The 23,004-nt window shown below is 52.3% G+C and overlaps 1 protein-coding gene across 1 annotated transcript in view; it reads right to left on the bottom strand.

Moving 5' to 3' along the window:
• The window catches only part of SH3RF3 (SH3 domain containing ring finger 3), a 158,675-nt gene that overhangs the window by 58,319 nt on the left and 77,352 nt on the right, over positions 1–23,004 (bottom strand). The window contains exons 6-7 of the mRNA XM_068966806.1: positions 18,442–18,696; positions 6,673–6,768 (exon numbers count right to left, since the gene is read on the bottom strand). Coding sequence (XP_068822907.1) covers positions 6,673–6,768; positions 18,442–18,696 — 351 coding nt within the window. The remainder of the gene's footprint in view (positions 1–6,672; positions 6,769–18,441; positions 18,697–23,004) is intronic.

Raw genomic sequence — 23,004 nt, 5'->3', positions numbered from 1 at the left:
TGGAGGAAGCACAAACTGGAACCAAGATTGCTGGGAGAAATATCAATAACCTCAGATATGCAGATGACACCACCCTTATGGCAGAAAGTGAAGAGGAGCTAAAGAACCTCTTGATGAAAGTGAAAGAGGAGAGTGAAAAAGTTGGCGTAAAGTTCAACATTCAGAAAACTAAGATTATGGCATCTGGTCCCATCACTTCATGGCAAATAGATGAAACAGTGGAAACAGTGGCTGACTTTACTTTGGGGGGCTCCAAAATCACTGCAGATGGTGATTGTAGCCATGAAATTAAAAGACGCTTACTCCTTGGAAGGAAAGTTATGACCAACCTAGATAGCATATTTAAAAGCAGAGACATTACTTTGCCAACAAAGGTCCGTCTAATCAAGGCTATGGTTTTCCAGTGGTCATGTATGGATGTGAGAGTTGGACTATAAAGAAAGGTGAGCGCCGAAGAATTGATGCTTTTGAACTGTGGTGTTGCAGAAGACTCTTGAGAGTCCCTTGGACTGCAAGCAGATCCAACCAATCCATTCTAAAGGAGATCAGTCCTGTGTGTTCATTGGAAGAACTGATGATGAAGCTGAAACTCCAATACTTTGGCCACCTGATGTGAAGAGCTGACTCATTTGAAAAGACCGTGATGCTGGGAAAGATTGAAGGCAGGAGGAGAAGGGGACGACAGAGGATGAGATGGTTGGATGCCATCACCGACTCGATGGACATGGGTTTTGGTGAACTCTGGGAGTTGGTGATGGACAGGGAGGCCTGGCGTGCTGTGGTTCATGGGGTCTCAAAGAGTCGGACACAACTGAGCGACTGAACTGAACTGAAGGAGGCCCACCCAAGGGGCAGGTAACCCCTATCCATGGCCAAGGTCCACCCTTGGGGCCACATGGAATCTGCAGAAGAGCCTTTTCCCCAACTTATTTCTCAGACACGGGTCCACCCAGACCCACTGTGAGGCTTGGGGCTGAGCCTGGGCTTTCTGGGCAACTTTAATGCTCACTGAAGTTTCTGAGTCACTGACTGGATGGGATGAGTCGGAGTGGGAGGGGGGAAGTCGAGCAAAGGCACCTGTGGAAACCATGGCCAAGGGGAGGGCAGATAGGAGGGTGCCTAGGGCGGCCTGAGGTGGGGGGTTGCTGAGGAGCCTGTGTCCCTGAGCAGAATGGAGAAGAGTAGACGGCAGCTGAGGACACAGAGATTCCAAGCCAGGGGGCATCCAGTGGGGGGGGGGGGGGCTCAGTTGGCTGAAAAATGTTTCCATCCTCATGTGCCTGGTTTGCAGGGACACTGCTGCCCACACAGGGAACATATGATGGGAAGCGAGGAGAGACACTGGCACCTGAGCAGAAACAGTCAACGCAGCACAGCTGGCAGCCGTCCCCATGCTAGGCGGGCTAAAGCCCCAGGAGAGGCGTGGGCCCCACCGGCAGCCAGGCCGGGCTCCTCCCTGCATTTCAGCCCCAGGTTGCCACACTGTCATCCCGCTGGTCTATGGAAGATGGACATTCACTCATGGCAGCGCCTCTGCTTTCTTCTGGGCCCTCTTGCAGCTGGACGGCTCCAGGGAGGCTGGCAGTTCAAGGCCCAGAGGGACAGGTCTCACAGGACTTGCTAGGTCCCTGTGTGCTAATAAGCAGGTGCGCTGAAAGGGTCCCAGCTAAGACCTTGGTGATGGCTGGTGGCTTAGTCCTTATAGAATAGTTTGACTTCTATGGAACACTGGCCCACAGCCAAACAACACTGCGCAAATGAACTAACTGCCTCTTGTGTGCTGAGTACTACGCCAGGACGAGAAGGGAAAGGAATTGTCATTGGTCTGGCCTCAAACTGCCTACCTGTGCAACTGTAGAGACAGGATGACAGGGGATCCGAGTCATTACCTGTTTACATGTTACCTCGTACGCATCACATTGTAAGATGTAACTTCACAAACAGTTCAGAAAGTGCTACAGGGAGAGCGGTCAGGAAGAGCTGGTAGCTATGCACCTACCGGCCTCTGTGGAGGACCCAGGGCCACATCCCATTGCCCGGATTGTGTCTTGGGGTGCAGACCCGAGGGACGCTGAAGTCCTCCTGTCTCTGGTGGAGCCCCATCGGCTCCACCCCCTTCGCTACCTCACCCAGCCTGCCCTGTGGTGACTGGGCGTCACCTGTAAGGGAAGCCCATTAGGTCTTCATGGAGGCACAGTCTGAACCTGGACACAGAAATGTGGGCAGAACTCATGTCCAGGTCCAGAGGGGGATCCCCTGCCCCAGCTGCCCACTGATGGTGCTCACGATGATGCTCATGAGAAACAGGACCTGAAGAAGAAAACGGAAAAACAAAATGGAGCTTCAAGCACCATCACGTCTCCCCAGTGTCCTACGGCAGGGACCCGTGAGCAGCTCCGCTCTTGTTTCTTCCCTGGGACTTTGTCAGGTCACCTCTGGTGTGGCAGAATCAGGGTGTCGTGAGAGTTAGGAGCTGAGTGAGGAAGCAGGGGTTACCCTGGGCCACTTCATAGAAGCTGGCAGTGCCGGTCGCTTGTAGGTAGAAAAGAAAGAAGTAGCTAGAAGAGGCCCTTTATCCGAGAGAGCCCCCCTGCTCGGAGTCGCTGCCCTGACTCCCTGGGTGGCTGAGAGAGTGGGAACGGCTGGTCAGGTCCCTCAGATGCTGTGAGGGCCTCCCACCCCTTCCAGAGGCCTTGTTCCCTAGACATGCTGCTCACAGATGCCAGCGGCCGCTAACCATTGCCTCTGGGTGGTGCTGACCACCACATGGGGCTGTGCCTGGTACCTCCTTGGGTCCTCCTGGTGCCCTCTGGACATGGCACCATCCACACTGGCAGAGGGAGAAGCTGGGTACCAATGTATCACACAGCTGGGTGAAGCCCAGGTAGCCTGTGGGTCCAGAGTTGGACCAGGACAGCAGCCTTCCAGTACCCCCCAACATCCCCCAATGGGAGCAAGAAGTCAGAACTCCGCCCCCTCACCTCCCTACTCCTCAATGGGAGCAGGAAGTCAGAAACCCCCACCCCCAACCCCCCAATGAGAGCAGGAAGTCAGAACCCCACCTCCCAGTGCCATGCATCCCCAATATGCAGGGTTTCTTTTCCAGGAGCTGTGCCCCCCAACCAGGGACACTCCTGCAGGTCTATCCACCTGGATCCCAAATACACCTAGGGTCTGTGGAGACACTGAGGTTTGGATGGGGCTCAGGGCTCCTGTGTCTTTCTGTTTCTCCCGAGCCTGGGCGTGGACCTTCTACTAGAAGCCAAGGACCCTCCCCAGACTCCTCCCTGAAAACACTCTGCCTGCCCTGGGGCCTGAGACAAAGGTGAAGAAACAGCCAGCAGTTACTGGGTCAGCAAACCCCATGTGTGCGGGGCAGCCCGCACCTTTGAAACAGAATAGACAGCTTCAACGCTGTTTGTCTCCAGGGATGTTGGCAGCTCTGAGACCACAGATGCTGATGGACGCTCAGAATAACATGCTCTCTTCATAAGGCAAAGTGACAAGGAGACGATAGTGCTCCAGGAGCAAGAAAGGCCAAGTTCAACATCGCAATTAGTGGAGGCTCAAGCAACTTCCACAGCAATCATCGCGCCGAAGACCAAGCCTCTCACATGGGAAGCAGTTGCCATTAGCAACCATACCATTTTGGGCATTACATCTATTTGGCTAAATCAAGACTTCAGTTTTTGCCTCCATCTTCTCCCGGATCCGTAAATAGCACCAATCAGCCTCAGGGATCAGCCGAGGCCTGCAGCACCACCAGCAGACAGAGGCTTGGATCTGGTCCCAAGGTCAGAACTCTCTGGACACCCCCTGCCCGGGATGAGGCTGCCCCCACTCTCTGGGGCTCACTCAGCTTCCCCACCTCCTCATCCAGGATACAGGCATCTGCAGGTACCCCACGGCCGTGGGAGATCAGGGAGGATCCTGATCCCAGCGTGTGGGGCAGCAGAAGGGCGAGCAGGAGCCAGAGGACAGGCCCACCAGATGCACACATGGCTCCAGGTTTAGGACACAGGCTCTCGACAGACGCCACTACGGACGCGTCCATCCAGCTGTGTGGACGGATGGACGCGGGCAGCTCTGATGGACATGGAGGGTCAGTGGGAGGGAGACAGGACTCCTGCAGCACCACTCTGGACACCCCCACCTCCACCCTCCAGCCCCTCACGCCCGCGTGGAGCCTCTCACACCCACGTGCAGCCCTGGGCTGCAGCCTGCAGCCCACAGCCCTCTCCTCTGGGCTATGTCCTCTCCTCCTTGAAAGCCGCTCTCACCAGTCACTGCACCTGCTCTGTGGCTGTGGTGCCCGCAGCTGCACACCTGTCCTCTGGCATGTCCACCACTGCTCGGCTGACCAGGAGCTGCCCAGCCTCCACGTCTTCCCTTGGTTCCTTGCCCCTCACAGGTCTCAACACCTCAGGTGAAGTCCCCATATCACCTCCTACTGCGTCCTGAACACTCTTTCTTGACAAACAACCTTCTGCGAAGAGGCTGAGATGAGGACAGCTGGGCACAGACCTTCAGTGCCCCCTCCTCATCTCTTGTTCCTTCTGAGACCCTCCTCTCCAGCCACCTCCTCCCTGAGGGCAGTCAGGTCAGCCCCTCTACCCCTGGAGTGTGGGCGACCCTATCTGTGATGGAGCTCCTGCTGCAACCACAGGTGGGGCTGACCTCCACCCCATCTGTGGGGACAGTGAGCCCCATCCAGTCCTCGGGGCCCTGGGGACTCAAAGACCTCCCACCTCAGCCTGGTCCACCAGAGCGGCCCTAATATGTTTTGGCTCTACGACTCCAGGGTCACTCCTAGGCTCCTCGCGCCTCCTCAGGGTCTCCCACTCCCTGCTCACCTCTGCTTCCAGACTTCTCCCCCTCCACAGAGTGGTCTTCTTGGGATCAGCTCTTCTCACTACAGGGCAGGGGTCCCCAGGGAAGCTCCTGAGAAGTGCTGGCCCCTTGGGCAGAGGCACAGCGGCCTCATCCCTCCAGGTGCGGATTCCAGTGACTGCCCACAAGGACATGAGGAGCCAAGTCAATTGGCCTCCAGGGGCCCAGAGCACAAAACGAGGAAACACTGGGCTCCAGTTTGGGGCGTCACGATAGGCTCCTAGGAATGTTCCATGGCTGTCTCTGAGTGGCCCCTGGAGGGTCTGCCTGGGAAGAGGTTCCACTGACCAAAGACATCAGGGGCGTCTGGCTCTGCACATCTGGATGGCACTGTGTGGTTTCTGGGTCTGAAGCAGTAGGATGGAGACCACCCCAGGCAATGGAGCAAATGCACAGGTGAGGACAGGGGTCATACCAGGAGCCAGAGGGCAGAGTGTGTGCCCGCGAGTGCCCCTCACGAGGTACCAGAGAGGAGCATGTACATGCGTGTGGCTTTACTGCTGGGGAGGGTCTCAGAATTTCCTGGGCAGCTGATCCAGAGTGAGTGTGAGAACTGCAGGGGGCAGGACATTTAGGAAATAGGGGGAAAGGGCCAGAGATGTGGCTGGAAAAGCAGAGGAGGCCAAGGTGCAGAGAGCCCTGGCTGCCTGCCCCAGAGAGCAGCCTTCATCCTGCAGGACCCGGAGCCCACTGGCCCACAGGGCTCAAAAAGGCAAAGCTAGCCACATCCCGGAACTCATGTGCAGTGCACCCTGAACTGGGGACTGTGGGCTCTGAGTGGGGGTGCTGGGAGCCGAGTCGAGACACGTCCACCTGCGATCACAGTCAGCTCTGAGCCTCTGCTGGCTCATCGGTCGCTTGGGGGCAGGGGGTGCAGTCCTGGTGTTCATGCTCGGGATGTGTGAGAGGCAGGACAAGGGCTCCTCAGAAGGGTCCAGGGTGCAGGCACCATGAGCACTGGCTGAAATGATCTCCCAGGATGACTCGGGGGTGCACGGGTGCAGTGTGGAGTCAGGCTGGGGATGCACACGGACATGCCTGACAAACGGCAGACACACACACAGCCCACGGCAACCAGGACTTGAAAGGTCAAAGGCTGTGGACACTCCCCACTTGGCCACTGTCCGTGACACACTCACTGGATACCTACGGCACATCAGCCATCAGCCCCAGAGAACAGGCAGGAAGCCCCAAGTGTGCTCCACTCCAGGAACTGGCCACTGACCAGCTGCCCCAAACCCAGAGTCCAGGAGCCTTAACATCTATTCGGTTGCTGGCAGAGTCAGGGGCAGGGTGTAGCGGGGGAAGGGGGCAGGTGACTCTGGGGGAAACCCAGAGAGTCTCGAAGAAAGAAATAGGGCTCAGGCTCAGTTGTAAAGAGAGAAGCAGAAGTCCACAGGGGAGCCCTGCCTCCTGCCACATGGTGAGATGAGGGAGTGACCCACAGGTCAACCCCCCCTGAATTTAGAAGACTGTGGGGCAGCTTCCTTCTCTTCAGAAGAGGGGCTCCAAGACCAGGGCACACTGGGGTCTGGTGAAGCAAACCACAAAGGGTAAGAAAAGGGTTGGGAGTCTGGCCTCACCTCCACCTGCAGGGGGCGGGGCTGGGGCGTGGCTTCACCTCCACCTGCAGGGGGTGGGGTTAGTGCACTGTTTCACCTCCAGGTACAGCAGCGGGAGGCGCTGGGGCAGGGCCTCACTTCCAGGTACAGCATGGGGCAGAGCTGGGGAGGGACCTCACCTCCAGGTACATCGGGGGGCGGGGCGGTGTGGGGGTCTCACCTCCACGTATAGCAGTGGGAATATCCCGATCTTGTCTCTCAGCTTCCCCTCCGCCCAGTTGTCATCCACTCTTCTGATTACGGTCAAGACTTCATCCTGGAAGTGCCCCACGGAGACAAGCCCAGGGACATGCACAAAAACAGACACAGAAACAGAACCAAGAGATCAGTCAGTGTCACTGATGCTAAAGAAAGACTCTGAGTGGTGACTCGTTAGGAGATCTGACATGAAAACCGTTCATCCCCACATCTTCACCCGTGATCGCTTTTCCTCTCTGGTATTGATTTTAGAGGCCAAGACCCTCGGATGGAAGTGTATGGCAATTTACAATCTAGTGAGCACTTTAAAATTCGTGTTCCTAATAATTACTTATGGATAAGATTGTTTTCAATAAATATAAATTCAACTAATCCTTTCTGTGTTTCTACCTCTATCAAAACACAAAATATGACCCAATCCAACTCATTTACTTAGAGTCGTGGAAGTCTGAACAAGCCTGTTAAATTCTTGTCATGCCAGACAGTATCAAGAATACAGGCAGAAGGTGGACAGAGGCAGAGACAGGAGGGTCCTGAAGCAGGGAGACAGGTGGCCAGAGAGGGCAGCCCCACCTAATGCCCACACAGGTGCCCAAAGCTGATAGGATAGTCGAGGGTGGCAGAGGACGAAGAGAAAGGGGACGACCTGCCTAGTGCACCCACAGGTGCAGGGACAGCCGACAAGGTGGGGGGCGGGATGAGGAGTGAGGGGATGACCGGCAGCAGTGAGCGTCAGGGCCCAGGCTGGTGAGGCCAGGGGAACAGAGGAACCATTCAGGGGCGACCAGGAGAGTCCTGTGCCCACAATGAACTCCACTCAGATTCAGCCAAAGGGTGGCGCCGAGATCCTGCCGATGGTGCAAAGGAAAAGACAATCGCAGGCTTCTAAGTCAGCGCTTTTGCGAAAGCAAAATAAATCAAACAACAAAAAAAGACATTTAATTTTGTGAAATTAAAAAGAAAAAATGCCAGATTAATTTTGGTTAAAAAAAAAACAATATCCATGCTGTTATTTGAGACTGGTCAAGAAATTAGACCCAAAGAAATAAAAGAAAAAAATAGGAAGTACAAATACTGGAAAAAAGACCATACGATTTTCTACCTAGAAAAACAGTGTATCAATTAAAAATTAGAATAAGTAAGAACTTGAGAAAGGCTGCTAATTTTAAAATAAATACATAAAAACCATTGGTTTCCCTATCTACCACCAATAATCAGTTAGAAAATGTGACTAAAATTGGCTGATCATTAAAAAAATAAAGTTGATTCTCTAATTCACTGTATATGCCAAAATTAATTCCATAAGTATTAATGATTTAAATGTTAGGGAAAAGAAAAAAAAAAAAAACCTTGAAAGTCCAAGAAGAAAATATGACTAGATGTTTAATCTTGAACTGGGGATGGTCTTAAGAAGTAAATAACAAAGACTTGGCTAGAGAAAATTGAAATTCTCTACGTTAAAAACAGCAAGAACAAGACAAAAAGGCAAATACTCTAGAAAAATACTTGCAGAGAATTGGAAAGAAAGACTGAATATTCTTGCTACATGAGGACTTAGAGACACAGCAGGAAAAAGAGATAAATACCTTAAAAGGAAAACGGGGCAAGGGCAAATCACATAATTCGCAAAAAGGAAGAAGAGCAAACTGCTGTTAAATACATTTTAAAATGTAATACCTAACATTCAAAAAGTACAACTTTAGAGAGGAAAATTCCTTCTCTCCCCTTTGTTCTTTGGGTATCTATCAGATGAGCAGGGATGAACACAAGCCAGCCAGTGTGGTCAGTGTGAAGTCTACAGGCACTTGACCACTGCTGTCAGGGATATAAACTTTTGGCAGCAGTTTGGCAAGTCCTATCAAATGTGAGACCCTACATACACACTGACCTGAAAGAACATTTCTAGAGCCTCTTTCTTAAGAAGATCAAAGACACGCAAGAAGATTCAGCTCTGAGCATGTTCATTACAGTGTTTGCTCAACTAGAGAAAAACTAGAGACAAATGTACAAAGAGGGTTAGTTCGATAAATCATGGTATGTCCACCAATATAACGCCAGTCACCCAGTGCTGCCTAAGGAGGATGGGAAGGTGGAGAAGCTCACAGTCTGGACGTGCAGCAATTCAGAAGATGGGACCCTAAAAACAGAACCTCTCCTCCCCCACTAAAAAGCCAATTTACAGCAGCACCTTTCATGCGGTACATTGTGTCTGAATATCAAAAAGGAAAAGAATCACTAAATGTCCTAAAAGGCAAAAACAGTTTGAAGACAAAGAGCAAGCATCAGAACCAGACTTAGCTATGGAAGGAATGTTGGAATTATCAAACAGGGAATTTAAAACAACCATGATTAATATGCTAAGGGCTCTAATGCATTAGGTAGGCACCATGCAAGAACAGGTAGGCACTGCAAACTGGCAGGTGGTACGTCCAAGAAAGAACTAAAAAGAAATCCTGGAGATCAAAAACACTGCAACAGAAATAATGACTTTTAGAGGCTTATTAGTAGATTTAACACAGCTGAGGAAACAGTCTCTGAGCTTAAGGCTGTCTCAATAGAAACCTCTCAAACTGAAAAGCAAAGAGAACAAAGACCAAAAAATAAACAAAAACCGATAACAGAATGGAATATCCAAAAATTGTGGGATAACTACAAGAGGTGTAATATACACATAATGGGAATATAGAAAGGAGAAGAAAGAAAAAAGTAAACAAAAGAAATATTTGACACAACAATAACTGAGGGTTCTATACCCTGCAAAATAACTCCTTCATCATAGTGAGGGAGAAATAAAGACTTTCTGAGACAAACAAAAATTGAGGGAATTTGTTGCCAGGAGACCTGCCTTGCAAAAAATGTTTAAAGTTCCTTAGAAGAAAAGCTGCATAGGTCAAAACCTTTGAATCTACATAAAGTAAGAACATTGGAGAAGGAATAAGTGAAGGTAAAAGAAAAAATAGCTCACAATAATAACAGCAACAATGAATCTGATTAAGCATACCTATGTACCTACCACATATATGTATATCTATGTATCCATAAGTATATATTGCATAGTATGTAAGTATATTGGAGAAGGGCATGGCAACCCACTCCAGTATTCTTGCCTGGAGAATCCTGTGGACAGAAGAGCCTGGTGGGCTGAGTGACTAACACACACACAGTTTAAGGATATATATTATGTATATTGATATACATGTTAAATGAATATCAGCAATGACACAAAGGACAAGAGGAAGGATTTAGGAATGCTTTATTATTATATGGTACCCACACTGTATAGTGTTATTTTAAAGTGGACTTGGATTAGTTGTAAATGTGTATTGCAATCTCTAGGGCAACCATTAAAAAAATTGTTTTAAAGGTACAACTGATATGCTAAGACAGGAAAGAAAATGCAATCATATAAATTGCTCAATTAAGACCATAAAAGGCAAAAGAGAGTAGAAAACAAAATAGGAACAAAAATCAAAGACAGCAAGTAGAAAACTAACAAAGGTGGTAAATATTAATCCAACAATATCAACAATCACTTTTAATAGCAATAGTCTAAATGTACAAATTGAAAATTAACAAGACCCAACCATATGTTGTCTACAAGAAACCCGCTTTAAATATAAAGACACACATAAATGAAAAATAATGAGATAAGGGAAGATATACCACACTAAAACTATTCAAAAGAAAGCTGCAATAGCTATAAATGAGAAACAACACAAATCACTAATATTAGTAATGAAAGAGGGGACATGACCACAGATACCTTGGGCATTAAAAAGATAATAAAGAAATATTATGAACAAATCTATGCCCACAGATTTAATAAACAAAATGGGCCAATTTCTTTAAAGACACAATCTGCCGAAATTCACACAAGAAAAATGCTAATAGACAATCTGAATAAGTCTATATCTGTTAAAGAAATTGAATCAATAATTAATAAACTTCCCAAACAGAAAGCACCAGACGCAGATGGGTTCACTCGTGGATTCTACCAACATTTAAGGAAGAAATTATGCCAAATTCTCTAGCAATTTCCTTCAGAAGACAGAAGCAGAGGGACTACTTCCTAACTCATTCTATGATGTCAGCATTATAACATACACCTCACTAAAGAAGATACACGGCTGGCACATGAAATGATACTCCACATCATGTGTCATCAGGGATACGCAAATTAAAACACCAGTGACATGCCACTGCACATGATTATTAATAGAATGGCCAAAATCCAGAACAATGGCAACATCAAAAGGATTGTCAAAGGATCAGTGGTTACCAGGAGTTGTGGGGGAGAGAGAGTAGTGGCTTGTGCAAGCTTCCTGATGGGAGGGATTGGCTGCAGGGAGAGCAAGGCCACACTAAGTAAATCTCTAACCCAGTTTTCTGCTGATGGGCGGGACTGTGAGCCCTCTCTACTAGCTGTTTGGCCTGAGGCGGCCTAGTCCTGGAGTCTGCAGTCTCTATGGTGAGGCTATTGGCTGGGCTGCACACGAGCAAGTGACCAACTTCCTGATATCACTGAGGCTAGTTCCCCACCACTCTGCTCTGCTCCAACCCAACCCATACCAGGGACACAACCTCCACGAGGAGCACTGAGAGCCGAGTGGCACCACAGAGCCGCCAGCACCAAGTTCTATGGGTCCTGCCAGCAGTCACACCTTCTCCCACCACCGACACAGGACCCAGAAAACGATGCCTGGGTCCTCATCAGGCCTCAGATTTGCTGTCATGTTTCACAGCCTAGGGCCGGGGTAGGCATCTGCTCTGCAGCCTCTTGAGAATGTGAAGAAATGCACCCCCTGGAACCCTAGCTGCGCTGGACAGGGCAGGCCCGAGTCCAGGGCACAGTGCACTGCTCACAGGGCCGCTGAGGCCTCCGCGAAGTCAGCTGAGCGGCTACGCAGGGACCTCTGGGCAGCACCACTGAAGCTGCAGACTCTCCAGCCTGGGCCAGGGAGTTGGCATCTCAGGATCTGCTGGCCGTACCTATTCTGTCTCATGCTCAACTCTGCTCTTTTAGGATGGGAGCTGCCAGAGACGCAGGAGGAGAGTGGGTGAAGGGGTCTGGGTGAGGGCCAGCAAGACTAGATGGAAACCGCTGCCAGTGGGCAGGTTGGCTGGAGCCTGGTGCCCCAGTGCTGCCCAGGGTGGAGCAACAAGTGTCCTCTTCCTGATGCCAGGACACCAGTGAAGGGCTGGAGAGTAGGACAAGGTCTGGGCCAATCTGGCCGCGTCAAGGATTTTCTGGACGAAAGTTGCTCTGTGACATCTTTCCACCTTCGGACACACAACTCTGCTTCCCTTCCAGGCTCCTCGGCAAGCACTCCTCTCGTGGGTCAGTGGATCCCCTAGGCTACCTCCCTGTTCCAAGCTCAACCAACATCGAGGGCCAGGGCCTAGAGGCAGAGCTCAGGGTGGTCCTGAGCGGCCTTGAACACACACTGGTCATATGACGAGTGGCCCTCCTTCCTGCTCAGGCTCAGCGGGCAGCACACTGGCAAAGGAGTCAGGCCCCACCTCAAGGGGCTTTAACTGCATTTCTAATTAATTCATCCAATTCTCCCGTGTTTGTAGGGCTTCCCTGTGGCTCAGTGGTAAAGAATCCTCCTGCAATGCAGGAGACACAGGTTCAATTCCTGGGTCTGGAAGATCCTCTGGAGGAGGAAATGGCAATCCACTCCAGCATTCTTGCCTGGAGAATCCTATGGACAGAGGAGCCTGTCGGGCTACAGTCCATACGGTGGCAAAGAGTCAGATACGACTGAGCAATGAAGCATGTATGCACACACTCCTGTCTGTACATGACTCCTGCCAGGGAAAAGCCAAGATGCAGATAGATGAATCTGTTAGGAAGCCCAGGCCTGAGGCTTTTCCCCCCAACCTGCCAGGAGACTGGAGTCTCTGCCTGCACTGAAGTCTCTGCCTGCACTGAAGTCCTGGACACCACAGGGTGGCTGGCTGAGTACACTGTCCCTAACACCCTGTCAAAGGGACATCTCACACACTGAGGGCCTGGCCCACACTCAGAGAGTTCCCACAGCAGCTCCAAGAAGACCAGCCCTGGGGGTTGGACCATTTCCTAAATGTGTTGTGGGGTGGATCATACATGGGGAACCTGCCCTTCCAGGGGCCTCCCAGCTCCTCGGCCCCCTCTCCCTGCAGCCACGTGGTCTCCAAGAGGCAACGAGAGGCAGAGACCAGGGAAGGCCCTTCAGAAACATCTTGAGAGCGTCATGACTGCCCTCAGGACAGAGGATACACGGGGGCCCAGGCTGCTCACAATGGACACAGTGGCCTTGACCTGGGGGCTGAGGGCTTCCACACCCCCGCAACCCTGCCCAGATGCAGTCACCAGGACGAGATGGGCACAGGGGACCCATCTGGGGACTCAGCTCCGGTGCATGTGTCTGTGGAGGAGGCCCAGCCTCATGGAGTGTCCTGGGCAAAGGCAGAAAGGACAGGAAGCCGCAGGCGTGGAGGTAAGCCCCCGATTGGTGCCTCTTTTGAGGCTGGCTCCCACAATGCTTTTGTTCATTGAATCCTATTAACTCCATTTTATAGTCAGAGGTGAAGTAAATGATTCAAGCGAAAGTAAAAGTGTTAGTTGCTCAGTCGTGTCCAACTCTTTGTGACTCCATGGTCTGTCCCTGGAATTCTCCAGGCAAGAATACTGGAGTGGATTGCCATTCCCTCCTCGAGGGGATCTTCTGGACCCAGGGATTGAACCTGGGTATCCTGCACTGCAAGCCCATCTAGGCTACCAGGGAAGCCCTAAATGACCCAAAGTAAGAGATAAAAGTGAAGATGTCACAATTTGAATCCCATCTCGCTCAGGAGCTGAAACTCTGAATACATTTTATTTCTATCCCCAATCAGAACTTGCTTTGGGATTAATGCTGGGCCAATTCACAAAGCAGAAAATCCCCTCATTGAGGAAGGACCAGTAAGCAGGAAGGAAGGAAGACTGCAGGGAAGGTTTGGTGGAGCTGCCAGCAGGAGAGGCATCTGCCGGAGTCAGGACAACAGTGGGGCTTTAAATGGGCTTGGCCGGCTCAGAGCAACCAACCCAGCCCCACCTGTCACATGGAGGGCACTGTCACACGGGTGCCAGTCCGGAGGAATGGGCTGGCAGAGCGGGATGATGCTCTGCTGCCACCTTGAGTCTTATCCACACATGCCCTGCTCATTGGAGTAACTGTGTTTTTATAGCTGCTCTACCTAAAAGAAGTAATTATACATTCTCTTCTTCAATGAAACAAAGACTTTGGCTTCAGAATGACTTTAATTAATGCAATTTTAACAAGACTGTTCAAGAGCTGACATCGAAGGTAAGAATCTTGCTTTGATGCACATGCCTCATGCCTTTTAAAACCTCATCCATCCCACCACAGTGATGTTTTTTAGAGGGAAGTTAGCACCATCTGTGGATTTTACACGCTCCTTCTTTCCTTGCTGAGTCCAGAAAGGAACATATCCAAACAGCAAAACACTCCCTGGAGGCAAAACCAAGCTGGTCAGAGCCATGTGGTCACTCAAGGTGGTGAGAGGGAGGCTGTTAGAACCAGTATTCCAGGCCAGTGGAGGGAAGCTCAGGCTGTCATGCAGGGTGGCAGGGATGGGGGCAGAGGGAGTGGCGGCTGGAGGGGAGACAGGAGAACGGGCAGGTGCTCAGGCAAGCAGGCTGTGCCCTAACTTAAGGGGTGTGGAGTGGGTGCTGGTGACACGCCTATGTGAACATGGTGGGGAACACAGCGGGGCCACAGTAAGGTCTTCACCAGGAAGCATGCCCTGCCATCTCCAACTCTCGTCAGTCCATGGACTGAAGAGAAAGAAAGTCCTGGAAGAGCAGCCCGAGGGATGCATGGCCCACCAGCTCCCACACCTCTGCTACCTAATCCGGGCTCAAAGTCCCGGGAAGACCAGGGACCACCTGTCTCAATGGCACAGTCCAGGTGCCAGGGCCCTCGTGATGCAAAGTGGCAGCAGCAACACCACAAGGCAAGGCTCAGGGACCTGAGTTCGCACCTTCTCCACGAGACGCTTTAATGCCTGTTTTGAAATGCCACACACGTTACCCACTGCCTCGACCAGATACTCCGCACACCTCCTGGGTGACCCACACTGCCCGTCACTCTCAGGAACTGTTCCCTGGATTCCTGCCCTGTCTCCCCAGCCGACGTCAGGCTTGTTGGTACAGCCCAGCTCCCAGCGGGGCTTGACTCGGCACGTTTTGTTGGTTAGCAGCCAGGTGCCCCTCTGTCCTTTGTCCAGTAGGCTCTGGACATCCCCCCGGAGGTGAGGGTACCAGGCAGAGGCTGGCACACGGAGCATGTGATGGAGGAGGAGGACAGGGAGGCCTCTCCCTTCTCTCATGGGGAGGAGACGCTGGTGGCTCCCACACTGCAGCTGTCCACTCAGGGAGCCTCCTCCACGAAGGTTGTGAGGAGGGCCCACCCCAACCCTGTCAGCCGTGATGGGTCTACGTCCTAACAAGGGCTCAATCCAACCCCTGAGGGGCAGCTCTCTTGATCCTTACAGCACAGAGCACCAGGGCCCAGGGGTCTCAGGGCAGGCTGGACAGGGGAGCTGGGCATGAGGGGAGTGGGCACCAGGGGGTCTGCTGCCTGACCTCACTTGTCAGCCCATGCTCCAACCTCAGAGGGGGATGCCTAATGCTGTGTTCAGGGAAGCTGCAGGGCCGGGTGACAATCATAATGAACACTCTGATGGAAGGGAAGTGGAGAGAGTTAAACGTGAATGAAAAGAGATCATTCACCTTTGGGCTGAACAATGGAATGACCTGCACAGAACAGGCCAATTTTGCTCAAAGTAGAGCACAGGGTACTCATATCCTTGCACAGTGCTCAGCACCACAGGTAAGCTCAGGTCTGAGCAGAGCAGAGGCTCACAGTGAGCTGGAACCTAGCTCTGTGTTTACAACTGCAAGCAGGGAGAGACTGGGGGAGGAGACACAGGACAGGACACAGGAGAGGGGCAGGTCTGTGCAGCCTCTTAGAGCTGTGGCTTTGCTAGACACCCACTGACCGGAAACCCCCTCCACAGGCGGAACCTGTCCACTCTGGCCGGGCATGATAGTAACCACTTGCGTTAGTTACCTTACAATAGGTGATACCAACAGGGAGCTTGGAACCAAGAAGTTACCACCAGCTGGAAGAATTTGGGAGAAGATACCAGCCCAAAATAAGCTCTGCAACCTCCCAGGAACCCTGGTGCTGGAATCCATCTTGGCTGAGACAGGCACACGCCACCAGCAAGGACCCTGAGTCAGACCAAACATAGGCCAAGCAAGATGACTGGCCAGAAACAAGCCAGTAACTAACCCCATTACCTTAAAACCAGAGACTGCGAGCCACATGGAGAGTGGCTCTCCTGGGGTCCTGCTGTTCTCTGCCTGAGTGCCCTTCCCAGTTAAGTCTTGTGCTTTTTCAGCACATGTATCACCTTGGACAATTCATTTCTGAGCGTTAGACAAGAGCCCACTCTCAGGCCCTGGAAGAGGCCTCCTTCCTGCAACAGCTTCAACATCAGGAAGACAGGCTTCCAGGGACCCTGGCAGGCAGTTGTGAAGATCAACAACAAATTGATGATGTTTCCAAGGTCCAGGTGCTCTGGCCCCCCCAGCCCTGGACTGGGATGAAGCGAAGAAGCCAGGAAGCAGGGATGTTCACAAGCCCTGACTCTGCTACCTCTGCACATTGACACTGCACCCCCCAGGCTGGGAGGCTGGAAGCCAGGCCCCTCCATATCTCAGGTGGTCCCCAGGACAGTTCAGTTCAGTTCAGTCACTCAGTCATGTCCGACTCTTTGCGACCCTATGGATTGCAGCACACCAGGCTTCCCTGTCCATCACGAACTCCCAAAGCTTGCTCAAGCTCATGTCCACTGAGTCAGTGATGCCATCCAACCATCTCATCCTCTGTTGTCCCCTTCTCCTCCTACCTTCAATCTTTCCCAGCATTGGGGTCTTTTCTAATGAGTCAGTTCTTCCCATCAGGTGGCCAAAGTATTGGAGCTTCAGCTTCATCATCAGTCCTTCCAAAGAACACCCAGAACTGATCTCCTTTAGGATGGAGTGGTTGGATCTCCTTGCAGTCCAAGGGACTCTCCAGAGTCTTCTCCAACACCACAGTTCAAAAGCATCAATTCTTTGGTGCTCAGCTTTCTTTATAGTCTGGCTCTCACATCCACACGTGATTACTGGAAACACCATAACTTTAACTAGATGGACGTTTGTTGACAAATTAATGTCTCTGCTTTTTACTTCGCTGTCTAGGATGGTCATAACTTTCCTTCCAAGGAGTGTCTTTTAATATCACGGCTGCAGTTACCATCTGTAGTGATTCTGGACCCCCCAAAATAAAGTCTCTCACTGTTTCCATTGTCTCCACATCTATTTGCCTTGAAGTGATGGGACCAGATGCCATGATCTTAGATTTCTGAGTGTTGAGTTTTAAGCCAACTTTTCCACTCTCCTCTTTCACTTTCATCAAGAGGCTCTTCAGTTTCTCTTTGCTTTCTGCCATAAGGGTGGTGTCATCTGCATATCTGAGGTTATTGATATTTCTCCTGGCAATCTTGATTCCAGCTTGTGCTTCATCCAGCTGGCCATTTCACATGATGCACTCTGCATGTAAGTTAAATAAGCAGGGTGACGATATACAGCCTTGACGTACTCCTTTCCCAATTTGGAACCAGTCTGTTGTTCCATGTCCGCTTCTAATTGTTGCTTCTTGACCTGCATACGGATTTCTCAGGAGGCAGGTCAGGTGGTCTGGTATTCCCATCTCTTTCAGAATTTTCCACAGTTTGTGGTGATCCCCACAGTCAAAGGCTTTGGCATAGTCAATAAAGCAGAAATAAATGTTTTTCTGGAACTCTTGTTTTTTGATGATCCAACAGATGTTGGCAATTTGATCTCTGGTTTCTCTGCCTTTTCTAAATCCAGCTTGAACATCTGGAAGTTCATGGTTCATGTACTGTTGAAGCTTGGCTTGGAGAATTTTGAGCATTACTTTAATAGCATGTGAGATGAGTGCAATTGTGCAGTAGTTTGAACATTCTTTGGCATTGCCTTTCTTTGGGATTGGAATGAAAACTGACCTTTTCCAGTCCTATGGCCACTGCTGAGTTTTCCAAATTTGCTGGCATGTTGAGCACAGCACTTTCACAGCATTATCTTTTAGGATTTGAAATAGCTCAACTGGAATTCCATCACCTCCACTAACTTTGTTCGTAGTGATGCTTCCTAAGGCCCACTTGACTTCGCATTCCAGGTTGTCCCCAGGACAAGCACGCAGGAAATATGGCTGGTTTGCCACTGACTGGGTCCCGAGGTCTCAGTGGAGCCTCATATGGCCCAAACACATGCATCCTCCCCCAGACCCTCCAAGAAGGGCTGGGCCGTGCTGGTTTCTGGGCCCAGCTCCCACTCCAGGATCTGATAGGGGTCTCTGCCAAGGTCTCCCCCGCAAGCTCCCTCCAAGGGCCCATGAGCCCTGCACACTCATGACCTGGGTAACAAGGGTCCTGCCCCCACTACCAGAGAGCACCTATCAGTTGGGCTGGGTGCCCCCTCTTCCACCTGGCAGACCCTCAGTAAGAAGAAACCACTGCTGTCTCCATCGTGGCAGGGCCAGGATTCACATGCTCACCCAGGCTCCCGGCTGGGGCTGTGGTCAGGGGATGGCTGCATTCGAACCCACCTTACCTTGCTGAAGCTCAGACAGTCTTTGTCCTGGTCTCTGTCCTTCATCTCGAAATCATAGAGTGCTTTGCCCTGGGGCGGGGCCGGGGGCAGCGGCCGCAGGCTCTGGACGAAGCTGGCAGGCAGGAGGCCATGGTACCAGAGCTCGTCACTCCGGCGCTGCAAGACGACAGCATCCCCTTCGCCATACCTGAGTTCCCCAGGCTCTGTCCCCTCGAGGTTGAGCAGGGCTTTGCTGGCAGGTGGTGGGGGAAGGCCCTGGAAACAGAACACGCATTACTCAGCAGCTGCCTGGCCAGTGCCTGACCTGCAGGGCCCCCAAGTCTCAGAGCCCAGGAGCGGGGATACCTCTGAGAAATACAGGGTACTCACAGCCCACCAGGTACGCACAGCACTTGGCACAACAGCCTAACTAGACTCATCCCAGAAATATGGGCCACGCCCTGCTGGACGGGGTCTGCAGAGGGTCCCCAGATATGCCCCAGGCCTCCCTGAGGGCTGCCACGTACTGAGCTGGAAGGATGCTGAGGAGGAGCTGGGAGACCTTCATGCAGACTCTGAGAGGGATAGGGCCCCTACCCGAGCTCTGGCTCCAGAATGCTTTGCCCGCTACCGTCTTGCTGACTGATCATCCCCTGGGTGCCACTCTCCCGCTGCATTCCCAGCCACCAACATTCCACAGGACGGTGACTCGGAACGTGTGTCTGGGGGGTTTCAAGCTGAAAGGACAGACTTGCTGGACTGTTTCACACCCTCCTACATCACCACTGCAGGGCCTGGGGGCACGGGCTCCAGGCCAACCGGGGGGAAAGGCACCCCTAGGGCTGAGAGTGCTAATGAGGGGTCCTGGCCACCCCGCCACTCCCCATCTTGCCTGCCACGGTCCCTGGCTTCTGCAGGTCATGGTGGCCTCATCCAAAAGAGCCTGAGGCAGGTCCTTTTTAGGTCATGGGATGCCCCTATCCTCCTGTCAACGGTCATCCAGCCCACTGCCCTTCTGATCTGCCATCTGGCCTTGAGCCACTCTTGGGCCCCCTGCCCTTGGGTAACATGGGTCCACTGAGCCCCACACCTCACCCCTGGGGCAACTGCCAACTAACCCCCGGTCTGGTTTGTGAAGGCCAGGGCACCTGAATTTCTCTCCTGCTTCTCTGCAGTGGCCAGTTCCCATGCGTCCCAGCCTCTGAGCGAGGGAAAGACAGAGGCCAGATGCCTCTGGAGCAGAGGCAGGAGCAGGCCTACCAGATGGCTCAGGCTCTTGCCACAGCCTCAGGCAGTCACGCCCATCTGGAGGTCCGAGTGCTGGGCAGGGAGCAAGCACACAACCTTACCAGCTCCAGCCACACCTGCTGAGGTGGCCACTCTGCTGTTTGGTCCTATCAGTGGATCGGGAGGTGGCAAGAGGAGGCAGATGAGGGGAGCAGGATTGGGAGACGGGGAGACACCCACCTCACTAATCCCCTCCCACCCCTCAGACTACCAAGACCAGCATCTCCTGCAGAACTGAGAGGAGGGGCCACCTTGAGCTTTGTGGTGGGGAGGGGGAGGTGCACTCCTGGGGGTGAAGAAAAGAAGTCAGATGGTGCTAGGGGGCAGCTGCTGTGGGAACCTGAGCCTCTCCCCCCGGCAATGCTTGGAGCTGGTGGGGCTCGCACCTCCAGCCTCTCACCCTCTCATGCTTGATGAGATGAACGAATGAGTCCATAATGAGGTCCTGGCAGGTGGACGCAGGGCCAAGAAAAGACTCTGCAGACGTCACAGCGGTAAACAGAGGACCCCAGAGACCAGTCCCGGGCCCAACCTGAGGAAGCCCGCGGGGTCTCTGTAGCCTGTCCCTCTAAGCACCCCTTGGAGGAACGGCTGAGTTGAACACTGCTGCCAAGTTCCACTCCACAGGCTCAAGACACCCGGGAAACAAGATGAAAGGGGAGTGAGAGGGACACACAACTGGGTTGCCTACACCGATTAACACAGCCACCCTGTGGGGCATCCGTGATAACGAAGACAGATGACGTCGGGCTCACGGCTCAGGACTCGGATGTGGAGGAGCTGCAGGATGTCACCCAGGCACGGCAGCCCCAGCTCTGTCTTCACTGGGATCGACGTATAGGTGAGCTCTGCAGACGCACTGCTTGCACTCGGCTGCCCATAAGGCCCCCGAGAGACCTTCACACACCCAGGTCTCACTGTCTAACCCCCGGAAAGACAGAGTGAAGAGTGTGGACAAAGAACTCATTCAGTCTTCAGACTCCAAGGACTCGCAGGTTCTCCCTCCACGCTGCTCCCCAGGGGGCACGTGTTACCAGTGTGGGGGCCCCCAGGACAGGCACCACCTGCTTCTACATTCGAGGCTACATCCCCGACCCTGGCCTGGTTCAGATCACATGCTCAAAACACCTACCAAATGGCTGGCGCTGTGGGCCACCAACACAATCTTCGGACTACAGTTGGCTTAAAGGCCTTGGGCTGGAAGGACTTCTCCCAGGATGGGAGGTCAAGAGTTGACACAGCTCTAAACCTTGTTACCACTGGCCGGGCCCAGATGACTGGAAATCCCCGTGGTCACTCAAAGAGGAGCCAGGCCAAGCAAGGGCTAGGAGCTGGAAACACAGGGCCTGCCTCCTGGGAGAGACACACCCTGGTGAGTTCCCTGGACAGCGGGTGGGCCCCAGGGGGAGAGCATCCAGCCTCAAACCAGTCAAGTGTCTCAGGGTCTCAGAAGTCAGCAGTGACGGCCAATTGTCCCCCAAGTCCACCTGCTCCTCCTGTCGGGAAGAATATTTCAAGTTTCAACTGGCGCCAAGCTCACCACTTAAGAACTTCACCTCCCAGCCCTGCTCGAGGGGAGCCCTGGCCACACGCCAAGATTCCAGTCAATGAAGGCAAGTGAGAGGGACTTGAGCCAGTTCTGGGCCGAGCTGCGTTTTGCAATGACATTTATGAGGAAATTCCATTTCTAGTCCCTCGCCTCCCAACACTTAACCAGCACCTCCCTCCCTGGGGGCGTAGAGGGGGGTTGCAGCGTTTTCCACAAAGATGACACTCCAAGCAAAGGAGGAAAGGACCAGGTCCTCACGTTGGGGAGCAGGGCCCGGATGTCACGTGAAAAAAAGGAAACTTTATCCTGATTTGAGATCTTCTCGGCAGCAGGTTAGCCTGTATCCTGCCTGGGTCTGAGGTGGGACTTACAATTTCTTTGCTCATAAGCAGTTTCAAGCCAAAGCACTTAACATCGCCATGGAGGTCATCACACACACACTTTCCTTCCAACATGGACACTCAGATTTAGAATTACCTGAAAAGGCACATGTTACTAATGTATTTAACCAGAAAATCCCTGTCTCCTAGTCTACAAATTTCATCTGTAACGAAGTTGTCACTATATCACACTAGAGCTGGGAGGTTCTCGGGTTTCACTTTTATTGTAGGTTAAAATTTAAGCTCCTTCTTCTCTTTTTCTTATTAAAAGCTTCCTTTGGATCCTGGCTGTTTCTTCCTCTCTTTTATTTTGATGGTTGTTTCCTTCTTCATATTTGGACACTTGTTTCTCCAAGAACTTACGGGATACCATGATACACCAGGTCCTGAAGCAGGCTCTGTGCCTCTGGGGAGTAAAACATCCCTTACCCTGAAGGTCATGAAAGCTTGCAACTAAAGACAAGTGCACAACATGTCCGCAGGCAGGTGGAGTGAGGACAACCCCAGGTTTGCAGCGCAAACACTGGGCTCCAGGCATGGACTTTTCTTCCCCGCGCACTTCTGTCGGGGCAGGGGTGCTCTGTAATGTGCAGTTCCCAAGGAAAGCCCAAGCTCTTCTGACAAGTATGAAAAGGTGAGGTAGAAGGTCAAGGTGAGTGCGGCCAAGGTCAGAGATGAGACTCTACTCACCCCGGGGGAGCAGGGCACCTGTTACACTGGGGAGCAGCCCCACCAGGCACGTGGGGAGCAGGCTCTGCACTCAGGCCTGGCTCACACACCAGGTCATCAAATCCACCCTCCCACATTCCCCAGGAACCTGAAGAGGATAGAACTGGTGGTACATAAGGAGCTTCTTATCTCTTAATGGAGAACCCTCTATGAAAAAATTCTCACGGACTGCTGACTGAGGGAAACAAGTGTTTCAGGAGCCTGGATGCTGTCCTAGAAAAGGCAAATGCTTTTAAGCACAGAAAACGGCCAATAAGGAGCCCAGCTCTCCAGCAGGAACACAGGTCAGAGAGTACAGTGAGGACACCGGCCGGCCTGACACCTGCACACATTGGCTCTAAATTGCATCTGACAGAAGTGATACCAGAGAAGTAGAACCCTGTGTGACACCCCCTCTCCCTCCGCATCTCTGTGGGCACTGGCTCAGGGCCCCTTTGATTCTAGGGGACACTCTATCCTGACTCACAATCACTGTCACCCCTTCACAGTGAGGACCGGCTCCTTCCTCCTGAGCACTGGGCTGCACCCCTTTCCACCCACCAGACACTCACATCAACCCTATGAGGCTGGCCTTATGTCATTGCCACTTTGCAGACAGGGAGCTAAAGCCCAGTGAAGTTCAGTAACACGTCTGGGTCC

The sequence above is a fragment of the Capricornis sumatraensis genome, chromosome 1 (genome assembly GCF_032405125.1).
Source record: "Capricornis sumatraensis isolate serow.1 chromosome 1, serow.2, whole genome shotgun sequence".
NCBI lineage: Eukaryota > Metazoa > Chordata > Mammalia > Artiodactyla > Bovidae > Capricornis > Capricornis sumatraensis.
This window is presented reverse-complemented; position numbering and strand designations above follow the sequence as displayed.